This window comes from Oryzias latipes, chromosome 17 (genome assembly GCF_002234675.1).
Source record: "Oryzias latipes chromosome 17, ASM223467v1".
In the NCBI taxonomy this organism is placed as follows: Eukaryota; Metazoa; Chordata; class Actinopteri; order Beloniformes; family Adrianichthyidae; genus Oryzias; species Oryzias latipes.
Window position 1 is genome coordinate 5,587,328 of NC_019875.2, and position 16,928 is coordinate 5,604,255.

The 16,928-nt window shown below is 43.5% G+C and overlaps 1 protein-coding gene across 1 annotated transcript; it reads right to left on the bottom strand.

The window, feature by feature from the left end:
• Window positions 1-8,377: 8,377 nt before the first annotated feature.
• LOC100049440 (Her6.2) lies at window positions 8,378-10,566 on the bottom strand. The gene is made up of 4 exons (NM_001104814.1): window positions 10,495-10,566; window positions 10,324-10,419; window positions 10,168-10,255; window positions 8,378-8,817 (listed from the first exon to the last, which is right to left on the bottom strand). Exons 1-4 carry the CDS (start codon window positions 10,564-10,566, stop codon window positions 8,378-8,380), a joined length of 696 nt encoding a protein of 231 aa, NP_001098284.1.
• Between the last annotated feature and the right edge of the window lie 6,362 nt (window positions 10,567-16,928).

The window sequence follows — 16,928 nt, forward strand, 5'->3', positions numbered from 1 at the left end:
ACCTGAGCACAGGTGTTAGCTCACCTTTGCACTAACAGTTTGCATGATTGAATGACTGAAATATTTCACATTAGTTGGTTTTAAAGGCATAAGTATGCGTGTGAACACTATCTGTTTTGTGTACATGTCGACAGGTGGACATTTTTGCAGCTAGCAGGTGTGTTTATAACATTTGAGTGTGTGTGTGGATAGGCCCCTCCCTTTTTGTACTACATTTGAGCCTTACCGTAATGATTAACAACCAGTAAACATGTTGCTTTATGCTGCTTCATGGTCTTACCCCCCTTCCCCTCCTATTATCACCCTCCTACCCCCCCCCCCTCTCTCTCGCGTCCCTCTCTCTTCTTCCCCTCTTTCCTTTTCCGTCCCAAGTCAAACCTATTGGCTGTCACTCCACTGATACCAACACCTCCCTCATCACTGAGTCAAAAACTGTCTCGCCAAACAGTCAACGTGTTCAGAACATTTCCAAAGAAATTGAATATTGTGGAAAAGTCAATTCATTTCTATAATTCCATTAAAAAGGCTTTCGTAGAATAGAGATTCAAGGCCCACTGTTTAATTGATTTAAAGTGTTTATTTGTTATTTTTTAAATAAATTGGGGTTCCAGCTCATAAACCCATCAACAGAGTTTAAAATACTCGAATACTGTGGAGATCTGCCCAAATTCTGCAGGATATGAATGTTTGAACCAGCACAGGTTCCCCATATGTCATTACATTGATCTCAGTTCAGTTCAGTATGGTGAAAACTTCAGACTTCTATCCAGAAGACCATCATTGATCCCATCCATAGTCTGGGTAAACTACTAAAGTTCCCCACTAAGGAGGCTGGCTGTTCACAGAGCTCTGTGTCCAAGCAGATCAACAGAAAGTCTGATGGAAGGACAAAATGTTGGAGGACAAGATGCAGCAGGAAAAAAGATAACTGTCAGCGGATTATCAAAAGGACAAAATTCGAGAACCTGCAGGCCTCCAGAAAGGTAGAATAAGGAGGAGAAACAGCTACAAAAGCCGCCACATTCAGACGCATTTAGGAGACGGGCTACAACTGTCTGGTTCCTCGGATCGAGAAACTTCTGAGTCTGGACGAACAGAAAAACGTCTGAACTGGACCAAAGAGAAGACAGACTGGACTGTTGGCCAGAGGTCCAAGGTTCTGTTTTCTGATGAGAGGAAAGACTTTCATTTGGGAATCAAGGGTTTGGAGGAAGACTGGTGAGGACCAGAACTCGAGCTGCTGGAGGTCCAGAGTAAAATCTCCTCAGTCAGTCAGGATTTGGGCTCCAACGTCCAGCACTGGTGTTGGTAAAATCTACTTCTTCAGTCCAAAATCACTGCAACAGTCTAGCAGAAAGTTCTAGAGGACTTCAGGATTCCTTCTGCTGTGGACCTGGGTGGGGATTTAAATGTTAAAACTATTTTATTCTTGAATGATTTGATGTGATGATAATCTCTGTCTTTATCTTCATGCAAAAATGCGTCGGTGAAACCAGGGTTCGAATCCGGGCTGCTCCCTATTCCCTTCTCTGCTTCTGTGCCGGTCCCAAGCCCGGATGAATTGAGAGGGTTGCGTCAGGAAGGGCATCCGGCGTAAAACATTGCCAAGTTAACCATGCGACTCATCCTCGAAGGAGAGGTTGTTTCGCTGTGGCGACCCCTGATGGGAAAAGCCGAAAGAGTAAGAGGAGGATCTTCATGCAAAAACTGAGAAGTAAATGTTGATGTTTCTAAAAAATCAACAAATCAATCCTTAAAATTAAACAGCATTCCCTGAATCTATAGCTCATGAAAGTTTAATTTTTTGAATGGAATTATGGAATGAATACATGTTTCCATGATATTCTAATTCTTTTAAAAGACAGTCTGCCACTCTTCCCCAACCTCCTCCTCCTCCTCACAGAAACTCATAGCTTTGAGTCCTCCGCAGCCTTCCTCCCCTTGACCGTGTTTATGAGTTCCTGCCCCCCCCTTACACACACACACACACACACACACACTCACACATATTTCTGACAAGTCTCACCTTGAGCGGCAGACAATAAAACAGTAAACGCAGAAGCCAAGAGGAGTCAAGCCTTCAGTCGTCCCTCCAAGTTTAAGCAAAAACAAACTGTAATCCCCCGGAAAGCTCCTCAATCTGCACTTTTCTCACCAATCAAACTCACCCCAAAGATCCTTCATAGCAGAGGGTTTGAGATCGTTTAACCAATCGACTGCCATTCACAAAGTTGATGATGCGATTCTCTGGCCTCCACCCCACATAATAGAAAAGATCTTTGTTTAAAACTCCAACCCTCACAATGCCTCTGATGTGTCTGGCTTTGCAATTCTGACTCAGAAAAAGGCAAAACTTTACTGATAAATAAAAAGTTTCAATGTGTGACTCATGCTGGGATGGGGTTTACTGTTTTCTTCCTTTAGAGTGTGACTCAAACTGGATTCAAACAAAAACAGAGAGCAGGTTTGTTCACCCATGTGTCATGCATGTGACTTTTCAGAAAATGACTGTTACAAATATAGTAGAGAAACTGAGGCGGTTCTCTTTGGGGCTTCGCATCGGCGGGCCACCCTTCATACAGGTGGGATGCATACTGGTGGACACCTGGAGTCTATCTCCCCCAGTAGACATAAAGGTCCAGCATCTAAATCCTGTCCTGGATTGCCTCCAAACCCAACATCCACGTCTGTCCTACACTTTTAACGCAATGGACCCGGTGCCCGATATTAACGACAAGGCAACGTCTGCCTTTTACCCCAAAAAAATGGACAGTTGAGGATTGAAGGCAGGCTCTTGGAATCTTTTGGAAGCTAGTCACGGTATAGGAGCGCCAAACAGTGTCAGGAGGGGGCTTTAAAGAAAGCGACTGACATAAGGGTGACAAAGGGCCGTGATTTCCTAGATGCAGAACAGTTATTTGAAGCATTGTGCAAAATCAACACAAAGCTGTAAAGCTTTTCTTTGTGAAAAGTGAAGAATTTGAGGAAGCAATTCAGAAGATTAATTTCATTCATTCATCAAGTTTAATTGTCTGTTAGAGAAGTGACTTTTAGCACACCTGTCATGTCTACACACACATCACACACATAAACCTCTTATATTAAAACTCCATTACACTTCAATTTGTATCTGGTTTCCTATAGTTGTATAATGATACATGTACATACAGTACAGAACAAAGGTTTGGACACACTTTCTCATTCAAAGAGTTTTCTTTGTTTTCATAACTATGAAAATTGTAGATTCACACTGAAGGCATCAAAACTGTAAATTAACACATGTGGAATTATTTACATAACAAAAAAGTGTGAAACAACTGAAAATATGTCATATTGTAGGTTCTTCAAAGTAGCCACCTTTTGATTTGATTACTGCTTTGCACACTCTTGGCATTCTCTTGTTGATCTTCAAGAAGTCGTCACCTGAAATGTTTTTCACTTCACAGGTGTGCCTGTCAGGTTTAATGAGTGTGATTTTTTGCCTTATAAAAGGGGTTGGGACCATCAGTTGTGTTGTGCAGAAGTCAGGTGGATACACAGCTGATAGTCCTACTGAATAGAGTGTTAGAATTTGTATTATGGCAAGAAAAAAGCAGCTAAGTACAGAAAAACGAATGGCCTTGATTACTTTCAGAAATGAAGGTCAGTCAGTCCGAAAAATCTGGAAAACTTTGAAAGTGTCCCCAAGTGCAGTCACAAAAACCATCAAGCGCTACTAAGAAACTGGCTCACATGTGGACCGCCCCAGGAAAGGAAGACCAAGAGTCACCTCTGCTGCAGAGGATAAGTTCATCCGAGTCAGCAGCCTCAGAAATGGAAGGTTAACAGCAGCTCAGATTAGAGAGCAGGTCAACGGCACACAGAGTTCTAGCAGCAGACACATCTCTACAACAACTGTTCAAAGGAGACTGTGTGAATCAGGCCTTCATGGTAGAATATCTGCTAGGAAACCACTGCTAAAGAAAGGCAACAAGCAGAAGAGACTTGTTTGGGCTAAAGAACACAAGGAATGGACATTAGACCAGTGGAAGTCTGTGCTTTGGTCTGATGATTCCAAATTGGAAATTTTTGGTTCCAACCACCGTGTCTTTGTGCGACGCAGAAAAGGTGAACGGATGGACTCTACATGCCTGATTCCCACCATGAAGCATGGAGGAGGAGTTGTGATGGTGTGGGAGCACTTTTCTGGTGACACTATTGGGGATATTTAAAATTGAATGCATACTGAACCAGCATGGCTACCACAGCATCTTGCAGCGGCATGCTATTCCATCCAGTTTGCGTTTAGTTGGACCATCATTTATTTTTCAACGGGACAATGACCCCAAACACACCTCCAGGCTGTGTAAGGGCTATTTGACAAAGGAGAGTGATGGGGTGCTGCGCCAGATGACCTGGCCTCCACAGTCACCGGACCTAAACCCAATGGAGATGGTTTGGGGTGAGCTGGACTGCACAGTGAAGGCAAAAGGGCCAACAAGTGCTAAGCATTCTGGGAACCCCCCCTTCAAGACTGTTGGAAGACCATTTCAGGTAACTACCTCTTGAAGCTCATCAAGAAAATGCTTGGAGTGTGCAAAGCAGTAATCAAATCAAAAGGTGGCTATTATGAAGAACCTACAATATGACATATTTTCATTTGTTTCACACTTTTTTGTTATGTATATAATTCCACATGTGTTCATTCACAGTTTTGATGCCTTCAGTGTGAATCTACAATTTTCATAGTCATGAAAATAAAGAAAACTCTTTGAATGAGAAGGTGTGTCCAAACTTTTGGCCTGCACTGTAAATATAAACTAAACAAATGGAAATTTCTAAAACTGCGTTTCAGAATTAGGAATTATATGTAAATCAGTCTTTGTCCTTTTAACCCATCACCATCTTTAACCCCTTTGTGCTTGTTTCAACCCCGTAACACCAACATTTAAAGATTTTATTTTAACATTTAAAAAATGTTTAAAAAAATATTCCATGTTTGTTGTTTTCTGTCTCAAATATTAAGATCTATTATATAGTGTCAGTGTTTTGGATTGCAATTCTTCAATTAAAAAATTGATTTCATGAAGATGGCGAGTGAGTTTCTCCCTTTAGTTACATTTCAGGATTTACCGTATTTTCCAAACTATAAGTCGCCCTTTTTTTCAGGGGGCTGCGACTTATACTCCGCAGCGACTTATATTAGAAATAAATTGAAATAAATACATTGTTAACCCTCCTGTTATGTTCATTTCTGAGGAACAGAAATGATGTTCCTGGGTCAATTTGATGTATGAGGTATGTTAAGTGTTAAGAGTATGTTAAGTGACTCAGAGAATCAGTAAACTTTTTTTACAGTAAGATCTTGAAGGCTAACAACATAATGTTCTATTTTCCAATGATTTCATAGATTCAGAAATGCAATAAAAATGACAACTGTTTCTACAAATACAGGATGAAAACAGAGTATTAGTTGGCCAATGATGCTTCATGAAAGGAATAAATAAATAAGTATGAGAAAGAATTTCTGTGAAATTATGAGATAAACAGTCTGCTATGATTGTGTCATATGAGGTTGTGCAAGTTATAAGTTCTTGGTCTCAGATTTTGTCAAATAAATTTCCCGTCAAAATGCGACTTATAGTCCAGTGCGACTTATCTGTGTTTTTTTCTACTTTATAATGCATTTTTGGGCTGGTGCGACTTATACTCCGCAGCGACTTATAGTCCGGAAAATACGGTAATTGAACAAAAATATGTTGTTCAATTTTAAGTTTCTAATAAAGTAATCAGAACAGGAAACATCTGATTATGTGAAAATACTGACTTTTTATGAACACATTTTATGATAATATTCAGAGAAGTATTGATGTACTTAAACATCACTGTAACCGCATGTATAAACATGGACCAATAAAAAAAGAAAGCTAATGCTTACGGTGGGAAAATGTTTCTTTCCTGACAGTTACACATATCTGCCTGTGGACTTGGAATATACACTCACTGATCACTAGGCATTCCTTTCAACTGCTCGTTTATACAAATTTCTGATCAGCCAATCACATGATAGCAACTTAATGCATGTAGACGTGGTCCAGATGATCTGCTGCAGTTCAAACCAGCATCAGAATGAAGAAAGTGACTGAAGTGACTTTGAACGTAGCGTGGTTGTTGGTGCCAGACTGGTCTGAGGATTTAAGAAATGCTGATGTACTGGGATTTTCCCCACAACCATCTCTATGGTTTACTGAGAATGGTCAAAAAAGAGGAAATATCCAGTGAGCAGCAGTTCTGTGGGCAGAAATGCCTTGTTGATGCCAGAGCTCAGAGGAGAATGACCAGACTGGTTCCAGCTGATAGAAGGACAACAGGAACTCAAAGAACCACTGGTTCCAACCGAGGTCTGCAGAAGAGCACCTCTGACCGCACAACACGTCCAACCTGGAGACAGATGGACCACAGCAGCAGAAGACCACACCAGGTACCACTGCTGTCAGAGATACCAAATTTGATTCACTGTAACCCTTGTGCTATCTTAGATGACCCCACCCTTACATTGACGTGTTCTCGCTACCATGACAAAGGTGGATAAAGGTGGAAAGATTTCATGTAATCCATGGACACCAGTGAAGATCACAAATAATTGAAGAAAAAAGGTTCAGAGCACTGACTAGTGGGTCTAGATGACCCAACTCCCAACGTTAAAGTGCCTAGAATAGCACAAGGGGGTCAAGTGTATAAAATATGTCCAGTCTGATTACAGCCTTCATGTAAGTTTTTACCATCAGCTAAAACATTTTGGGGAAAAAACATTTTATATGTCAGGAGGCATCCCTGAATGTATTTATACACTTTTGTGTTGATAAAATGTTCTGCTCAGAGTTCTCCATCGGGTCTCCATGTCTTATTTTCTTGCTTCCTACAGTTTTACAGTGAAGATCAGTGATTTCTGAACTGAAGCCACAACGCTTTACCCATCATTCATGTGAAATGAATCAGTTGACTGTGATGTGACTCGACCGCTGCCCTCCCGATCACACGCCACAGCCGCTCTCAGGTATCACACCGACTCCTCCCTCCAATCTACTCAAACTTTATTCATGAAGCACCTTTGTAACACGAAGAGCTTTACAGCAGAAAAACATCCTTCAGACTTAAAACCCAAAAGCAAAAGAAAGGAAAGGAAAAAAATACATTAAACACAGACAACGACCCCACACATTCATCATAATGAAAGATAAAATGAGACATAAATAAAACTAAAAATAGAAATCTGGCTTGATGCTGCAGCGATGAAATGATGATGATCTGTCCACACCAGCAACCCCCCCGGCCCCATGACACCTATGGGGGTCTTTTCTCCAAAGGAGCTGCTGTCAACACAAACCTGCCCCTTTCACAGGCACAGGTCGTCTCCTCTGGCCCGAGCAGACACAGAGGAACCAGGTGCATCATGGGAGCTCAGATCCGTAGAAGTTTCTCCCACAGAGGCCTTCCTCTGACTGAGCTGCTGAGCTCTATGATGGCTCCTCTTCCTGCATGAAGAGTCTGAATGAGCTTTTAAGACCAGGACCTTAGGGAGAGACTGACAATAAGCCTCCTTCAGCACGGTGAAAGTGACAGCATGCCCCCCCACCCCCCACAGCCATTAAACCCTTTCCTGGTAAACAAGGGGCAAGCTCTTTATGAAGATGGAGAGGGTCAAAAGAGGAGAACCATTGAGCCTGTGATGGCCCCGTCTTTGTTTTGGGGATACCAGGGTCTTCTGAAAGGATGCTATGATAAGAGGGGGGGCTGCCCCAGCTTTGTCTTGTGGTCCTCTTTAGTCTCAGCTGAAGGAGATGAAACTCAGTCAGGAGTTGAGTTTCAACAGTTTTCAGGACGACACAAAGTTTCTTGGAGTTAAAGAGCCTGAATTCTCATGGAAGCTCCTCTGTCGTGACTCTGAGGGACACGGAGGCCTTCACAGTCTGATGGCCATGAAAGCTTGGAGAAAAGTGACTGACACCATCACAGTCGTCTGACTGCGGCTGACGGACTGGCAGCCCGCTCCAGACGCGCAGGGCCGGGGGCCTGAGGCACGTTCGATGCCGCTCTGTGAGGGGACTCCCCGCCCACACACCAAGCACACCACGAGTCTGTCAAGTCCAAATGCGTCTCAATAAACTTTTCCTGCACAACAACGACATAGTAAGACCTTAGAGATCTGACATCAGCTTTAAAAAGGGTTTATTTCTCAGCATTTCCTGCATTTATTACTGACTGTCATGAACTGCGCTGCATCAAAAATAGAAAATACAAAAGAAAAACATCTCTCACAGTGTAGGAAACAAACAGACGTGTCTAAATAAGTCTCTCAGCAGGGTTAAGTATTTACAAATGATCTGACAGTATGGTTCTACCACGGCCTCCACACACTGTCTGAAGTGAGGGCGGGCGCAGCGGCTGGCGCTCCGCCGCTGTGCATGCCCAGTGGGGTGAGGCCTGCACTGGGAACAAGCAGAGAAAACTGTCCATCTGGGGATGGCACCACCTGGAAGCCAGCAAACAGTGTAATAGTGTCTGTGGAGGCAGGCATCTGGGAGCAGCTTTTGGTCGTCTGTGGGCCCGACGCCGCAGGAAGCAGGGCGGCGCTCTGTCCTGGAGCGCCTGGATGCGGTCCACACACGTTTACAGTGTGGATCTGGCTCACGCAGGAGGCCAGGTGGCTGAGGAGGCGAGTTCTGGCCTCAGAGTTCACCCCTTCATACGACGACAGGAAGCGGGTCACTTCTCCGACACACTCGCTGAATCCGGCTCTGTACTTGCTCAGGACGGACGGGTCGGAGTGCACCGCCGCTGCAGGACAACAAACACGTGAGTTTAAAAAATCAATGATTATCAGGCAGGTCAGTGCTCCTCAATCTAGTGCCTTTTTGCACAAAAATATCCAAAAGTTCTGTTCAAAATATAACTGTAAAACAAAGACAAAACTGGGTGAGGGGTGGGAGGGTATTAAATAGTGTAAATGTGATATAATAGCCCCCTTAGCCACTCCACTCTTACAGAGTCTAAAGGTTTTACAGAGGAAGACAGAAAGCATTCCCTTTCTAAGGTAGGGATGGAACGATTCATTTCCATGATTCATTTCATATCATAATTTATGGTTGAAGATCCGATTCACTTTGGTTCATTCTGATCGATCCGATTGGATCTGATCCTCTGACCTAAAGTGGATCCAGATCATCTTCATCCAAACTTCCAGCAGTGAGACTCAGACAGAAATTCCTGCTACTGAACAGTGAAGTTTTCCAAATACTTGGATTTCTTCCAGATCATCAAGTATAAATGAAATCTGTGTCCAAACAAACAAGTAAAGTAGAATGAATGTCAAATCCATTCACATGTTAGTTTCCTAAAGTTCAGCCCACTGTTGTTTTTGATTATTCATTACACCTCTTTTTAAAGTGATTATGAGCAACAAACCAATAAAAAGTTGATTCTTGTTGTTTTTATCATGAAATTTTGGTTGTAAAATGTCAAAGGCTCAACAGCAGACCTGTCCAGGTGTTCTGCGCCTTTGCCCCATGATAGCTGGCTTTGGCTCCGACCGCGAGTCAAGACGCAGCTTAGAGCAAAGGATGAACGAGAGGATCTCAAAAACATGAGCGGAAGTCTGAAAGTTCAAAGCTCTAGAGCAGGAGTGACAAACTCATTTTCACTGAGGGCCACATCAGCATAGCGGCTGTCCTCAAAGGGCCAGATATAACTTATACATGTAACTAAATGTAATGAAAAATAAATGTAACTACTCCTTAATGTTAAATAACTCAATAAATTAATTTATTATAACTTAAAGTGACAATTACATTGCACAAAAAACATATGTTTGCTTGTTATTCTAGCATAAATCCTTTTACATTTGATTCTGTCAGGTTAGGTTATATTGACAGAGTTTAAGTCCTAATGTATAGTTGCCCAATCCGATATTTCAAGTCCAATTCCCACTAGGTATGAATAAATACACACCAATTTAAATGTTTATTTTAAGAAATTAAAAACTTTTATGCTCTCGCGGGCCACAAAAAATGACATGGAGGGCCACATTGGGCCTTGAGTTTGACACGTGCTCTAGAGGGAAAACTTCCTAAGGAAACTGGTTCTGACAGAGTTCTGAATGAGGCTGTAACCGGGTCGGTTCCTGCTCACCGCTCACGTGCAGACGCTGCAGGTTCCTCAGGTGCTTGACGGTCATCTCCAGGATGTCCGCCTTCTCCAGCTTGGAGTGTCTGCAGCTCTAGAATCAGAAGACAGAGTTCAGTGTCAGCTGTCAGACTGCGCGTCGCGGTGCGCGCAGCTGCTTACGTCTTTCTTCAACGCGTCCAGGATGAGGCTCTTCAGCTGCGCCAGGCTCTCGTTGATGCGCGCTCGCCTGCGTTTCTCCATGATGGGTTTGGAAGACTGTTAGAAGTAAAGAACAGAGAGATGAAGAGGTTCATGTGGGCACCACAGCATCCCGGCTCCTCAGCAGCCCACCTTCCTGCTCTCAGACGAGGCGCGCACTTTCTCCGGCGCGCCGGCCGGTCTCTCCAGGGGCCCGGTGGGCATCCTCAGGCGGTGATCCGGAAAGCCAACAGCGGGGCTGCGGGACAGCCGTCTGACTGCGCAACTCACGCCAAACTCACGCACAATGAGTCCTGCAGACTTTATGGGGGGGCTTATGGCCCGCACGCGAGGGGCACGGCTCGCGCGCGAGCTCTCTGGGGTTCCCAGTCTATCCAATAAGCACGCGGAACACGCGTGACACACGCTCCCATTGGCTGGTTGACGGATTTACAGAACCTGGTCGGAACCAGCGGCTGCAGAAGAGTTCTGCTGCTGGATAGGAGCCGTCCTCTGCAGGAAAACTCACTCAAAGCTTTTAAGTCTGGTTCTGTCTGGGTCTAAGAGGCTTGAAACTCTGGATTTGAACGAGTTTGACATTTTTTGAGAATAATTACATGTCTTGTTTCCTAAATTTCTTTTCAAATGGTTAATCCTTTCTAATTTTGTCTGACTGTCCTTTGGGTGTTTTGTGCTTTTGGTTTTTTTTTTTATATTTTGTCTGTTTCTGTCTATAAACACATTTTCATATTTTTTAATATTTTATTTGCTTTAATGTGAGGCGCTTTGTGCTTCAACATGAGTGAAAAGCGCTAAACAAAAATAAACAAAGTTTGAAATTGCAACAACCAGCATAAACAAATGATTGTGGAAAATTTGTAGCTGCTTATTCCATTTTTTCTTGATTCACTTTTAAACCTTTCATTTTCTTTTCTTTTAATTTTAAAAATTGCTTTGTTTTTAAAATTTGCTTTTTTCCTCAGCTTCTTTCTTAAAATGAACAGTTTCCACTTCAGGACGAATGCAGACGGTTTTTTTCTTCAAATTTCTCCTTTTTAAACTGAAAATCAAACAGAAAGAGCAAAAAGATCTTTCAGCATTTAGTCAGAGCATGTATTAATGGAAATAAAAGTTGCTCTTCGTCAGACAGTTTTCTATGCTGCAGACATTTTAACTGCTGTGATTTCTGCATTTTTATTCAGCTGAACAGTTTTGTCTGTGTGATCAGGGTTAACAATAGGTGCGTAACAATAAATCAACGTAATACATTTATTTATTTCAATCCAAACAGATCGATCTGTGTGAGGCAAGTTTATTGAATTGACGTAAACCATTAAAAAATGGTTTCAAATTTGGTAAATCAATAATCAATCTTGTCAGATACCATTTGGATTGAGGTGGGGTAGGTTTGTTATTCTAAGGTCTAAACGACCAATCACAGCGGACAACACCCATGTGATGTCATTAACACGGATCAGTCCATCATTCCACTCCAGTCCAATGTGTGGACAGACTTTGTCTAAAGTCACGTGATAATCCAGTGTTTTAGAATGTTCTAAGAATGTTCCCTTTGGATTCTTTGGATGTGGAAAAACAACAGTGGGCTGAACTTTAGGAAACTCAAATGTGAATGGATTTGACATTCACTCTAGTTTACTTGTTTGTTTGGACACATATTTCATTTACAATTTATGATCTGGAAGAAATCCAAGTTTTTAACAGATCTCATTTGAAGAGAAAAAGGTGAATGAAGGTAGTCGTGGGTTCAAATAACCTCTCATTCCATAATATGACGATTCAAAATGATGACAAACGACAAGAAAACCATGTAAAATGATAATAAAATAATACTAAACTTTATTGTATAGCACCTTACAAGATAAAAATCACAAAGTGCTTCACAGTAAAACACAGAATATAAAAAGAATTATGAAAAAAGCCAAAAAATATGTTTTCAGCTGCTTTTTAAAGAAAACACTGAGTCTGCAGATCTGAGGCTGAGAGGAAGGGAGTCCAGAGGGATGGAGCCACTACTAAGCCTCTATCACCTTTAGTCTTTAACAACCAGCAGACCCTGGTCACATGACCTCAGAGACCTGCTGGGAGTGGACGGCTGCAAAATGTCTTTTATGTAGACCAGTGATTGGCTATTAAGACCTGTGTATGTTAAAACCACGATTGTAAAATGCACTTGGTAGCAGATGGGGAGCCAGTGCAGCTGGATTAGTAACAGGGTGACGGGTAAAAATTTGGATGATTTAGTTAAAAGCCTTGCAGCAGCAGAATTCTGGACAACCTGGAGCCGTTCTAGAGATTTTTTGCTGAAACATGTGAAGATGGAGTTGCAGTAATCAAGACAAGAAGATATGAAAGCGTGGATGAGCATCTCCAACAAAAACGAACAAGTGACCCGACATGATCCATGTGTACATTAAGATGGCCAACTTTTCTTTATTTGTTGACATACAAAAAGGAGAAAATATAAATCTGCTTTAGCTCTATCAGATATAAACTTCTTTTGTTAGTTCACCTTTTGGCTCATCCCTTCTGGGGTCGCCACAGCCAATCAGCTTTCACTGATTCTCACTGGTGGTTTGGCAAAGATGCCCTTCCTAACCAAACACAGTATTTTATCCGGGCTGGGGACCAGCACAGGGAGCCCCCCTTGTCTTGTGGTTACATAGTTAGGCAGCAGAGCGAAGGGTCTTGTCCGAGCACCCACACTGGGGGAAGCTCATTGTGTCTCTTGGGAATCGAACCCCGATTTCCCATGTACCACGCATCCAGCTGAACCATCCAGCTGCTTTATAAAATGAAACACACATAAAGACTGAATGCACGGCTGTGAGAGGTCAAACTAACCCTTGTGCTATCTTAGATGACTCCACCCTTACATTGACGTGTTCTCCCTACCATGACAAAGGTGGATAAAGGTGGAAAGATTTCATGTAATCCATGGACACCAGTGAAGATCACAAATCATTGAAGAAAAAAGGTTCAGAGCATTGTCTAGTGGGTCTAGATGACCCAACTCCCAATGTTAACGTGCCTAGGATAGAACAAGGGCTAAAGCTGCAGCTCTGCATGGAGCACGCCGTGCACCAATCAGTGATCTGCACCGCTGCTCTTCTCTGAGCACGCTCCACCATGAGCTTCATGAAACGGTCCTCATCAAAAATATCCGGATGGTGGATGCCTGAAAAGGAAAGAGGAGGCTGGTGGGGGGGTTTGAATGAAGCCTATATTATGGTTCTTGTTGAAAGATAAAAACACACAAACATTGAATTTGGTGTCCTCAGAAGAGTGCTGTCAGCAACTCCGTTTGCCATCAAGCTGTGCAGTAAATTAGTTAAAATCTTAATTCATTCTGTCATCACATCTAGAATAGATGACTGTAATGCCCTCCTTTCTGGGGTAAAGGAAACCACTCTTAATCATATGCAGCTAGTCTGGAACTCGGCTGCACGTCTTCTAACGAGAACCAGGAGGAGGGAGCACATTCCACCTATCTTGAAACCTCTGGCTTCCTGTCAGCTTCAGGATTGATTTTAAGATTCTTTTAATAGTCTAAGAGTGTTCTTGGTCCTTCTTTTATATCAGATTTGCTTATAGCTTATGAACCTCCCAGAGCCCTGAGGTCCTCAGGCTAAATTGCCCGGCCCGGTGTCCCACGTTGGACCCTGGGGTCAAGGGAATATTTATTATAGGTCAGTTAATACATCATTTTTGTTTCAACAAAATATTTTTGCACAAGCAGAATTTTTAGCCTACAGTAGAAAAACAAAAAACAGGGAAAAAAACATTTAATAATCAACTTTTTCATAAGAAATGTAGAGATACAAAAAAACAAAAATAAACAGAGGGGTTCATACAAATTCACACCCTGGCTATCCCAAGATCCATAACCCCTTTTTGTAATAGTGAAACCGGTCCAACACAAAAGGTCCTCAGCGCTCATCTGTTTGCTCACTTGCTGGACAGAACAAGAAAAGAAAAAAAAAAGAACTGTAGAGATGCACCAGAGATGAAAGGAAAAAAATATAAATAAAGGCTTTGTTATATGCAAGAATTTGACGGAGCCGGTTTAGTTTGTGCTGGTTTGCGGCACCTTCCATCTGTGAAACCAGGGTTCGAATCCAGGCTGCTCCCTATTCCCTTCTCTGCTTCTGTGCCGGTCCCAAGCCCGGATAAATTGAGATGGTTGTGTCAGGAAGGGCATCCGGCGAAAAACATTGCCAAGTTAACTATACAACTCATCCTCGAAAGAGAGGATGTTTCGCTGTGTTGACCCCTGATGGGAAAAGCCGAAAGAGGAAGAAGAAGATTGGCAAGAATTTGCATTAAAAAATACTGCAAATGTTTAAAAAAGAATACAAAAATGATGAAGAATATGAATTGAAAACCAAGGCAAAAGTAATAAATATTATTGCATATTTTTCTTTTGCACAAAACCATTCCATGTTCCACTTTCAAGGGTTTAATTCTTTTTGACTTTTTGCTGTCTATTTCGTTCCCGCCTCAGGATAAATGTCTTCATCAGTCCTTCCTCAGCCAGAAGCTGCTGACTGACGTGGACTCAGTCGGGCCTAAACGTTCCTGACGTGACGTCGAACGTGTTGAACGCAGAGATTGGCCTTCCTTCCTCCCATCACTGGTCAGATGCTTCAGCTTTCCTCCGTTTCATTTTTGTGTCCAGGTTTGATGCTTGTCCCCCCGAAGGAGCTGGTCTCAGGGCTGCAGAGCCCCCGTGACGCGGGCAGTGAAATGCCCATCATCAAATATTGCAAAGTTTCTCTTTCAACTTCTGTATGAAAACATCTCCGACCAGGAAGGGAGTGGGCGGGGGGCGCAGACAGAAGGGATCACTTAAAGATCCCATCCAGCACTCTGCTCACTCCTTTTTCCTTTTAATTCCCCCATAAAGAGGCAAGGGGGCTCCCCCTGCCCGCCTTTTGTCCCCCGCCCCACCAGCAGTTTCTGCTCCAGAAGACTTAGACAAGGCCTCCATTAATTGTGAGTCTGTGTGGAATACACAGGGGACAATGGCCCCAACAGAGGGTCCAGCCCCCAGACAAGGCTGGAAACAAGTGGTACAGGAATCTGTCAGAATGGACTCGTCCTGGCTGATGTCACTGAATACATTTACCTACCTCAGCGCACATTCACTCTGCTCTTTGTTTTATTTCCCACAAAAAAAGGAGGGATGGGTGGGGGCATCAATGCTGCGGAGGAGCTGACGCCGAGGGCTTAAGGATGAGAAATACGGAGTTGTCATGGCGACACGCTGAATCAGAAATATGGAGGAGTTTAGCTGAGGCCGAGAAGGAATCAGACAGGGGACGTCCGATTAAACCCGGAGAGAGAAAAGAGGCGCTTTTTCCTTTTTCAGCTGTTTATGTGGCAGCAGAGATTAGGAAACTCGAGTTCGTCAACAGCAACCTGAGCAGCTTCAAGTCAGGTTATTCCAAGTCAGTTCATCTCAGAGGAATGTTGTGCAAGAAAACGGGAACCATAGCAACACATATTTAGAAACCACCTGCCATCTGTCACCTAACGCGAAGGGCTCTTTGATTAAAAAGAGAAAAGCGAGCGTTTCCATCATCAACTTGGTGGCAAAGAGACTAAAGGCTGATTGAGCCGCCTTATCCCTCATCAAACTGAAGACGCGTTTAGATTCCAAGAGAGGCCTTGCATTACATTTTTAAAACCCAGACATGAAAGTAGTGCCTAAAGCACATTCAGCTCTTTAAAGCACTTGTTAGCATGTAGATTATATGCATTTCAGAGCATTGTCTCAGTTTTTAAGTGTATTTACATGTAAATATGTTCAGTGACACTAACATCTTGAAAAGGTATTGGGGGTAGATTGCAGCTCCCTGCATTTTCCCTCTGTGCACCATGGGAAAAGGGATTTCTTTGTGCACTCAAAGTTCAAACACATTCTTGTAAGGCGGAGATTCTGACGGGACGGCACCAAACTCTGCTCCTGGCAGGAAAAGAGCTGATGCTCACGCGTCTTTCCTGGTGGACGCGCCGACGCCGGCTGCCGCGCGTTCTCATCCTCGTCCGTGCCCCCCTTCCCTGAGTGTTTTTGTGTTGGCATTTTTCTATGTGAAGATGCCCCATTCTTGCCGCTCAAGATGTCTCACAAGACCAGCATCACGGCCACTTACGCGGTGAAAGCAGCCGCCTGGGGGACGCCCTTTCAGCACTCGAGGGCCGCTGGCTGAGCCCCCTTAACACCCCAGATCATCCTCACTGTGCAGAGAGGAGCCGTCCTGGGACACCAAGCCATCCTTCACCTGCCGTCTTAGCGCTCATCACTTATGCACATAATCCCTGGTTACTGCATGTGATTCAGCCACCCGGGCGCAGGACCCTGGGCCCTGCGCCTCCCCTGCGGGAATGCTTGCTGGGTGGCTTGTGGGTGGCCATGGCAACCCTCATCTTCTCATGACAGTCAGGCTTCGGCCGTGGAACGTCTGTTTCTGTCTCCCAAAGCCCTCCGCCGTGTGAGCGTTTCGGTGGTCCTGCCCGGACCGTTCCCATGCTCCTGCACAGCCGCACAGAGGCCGGGACTCCCCAGC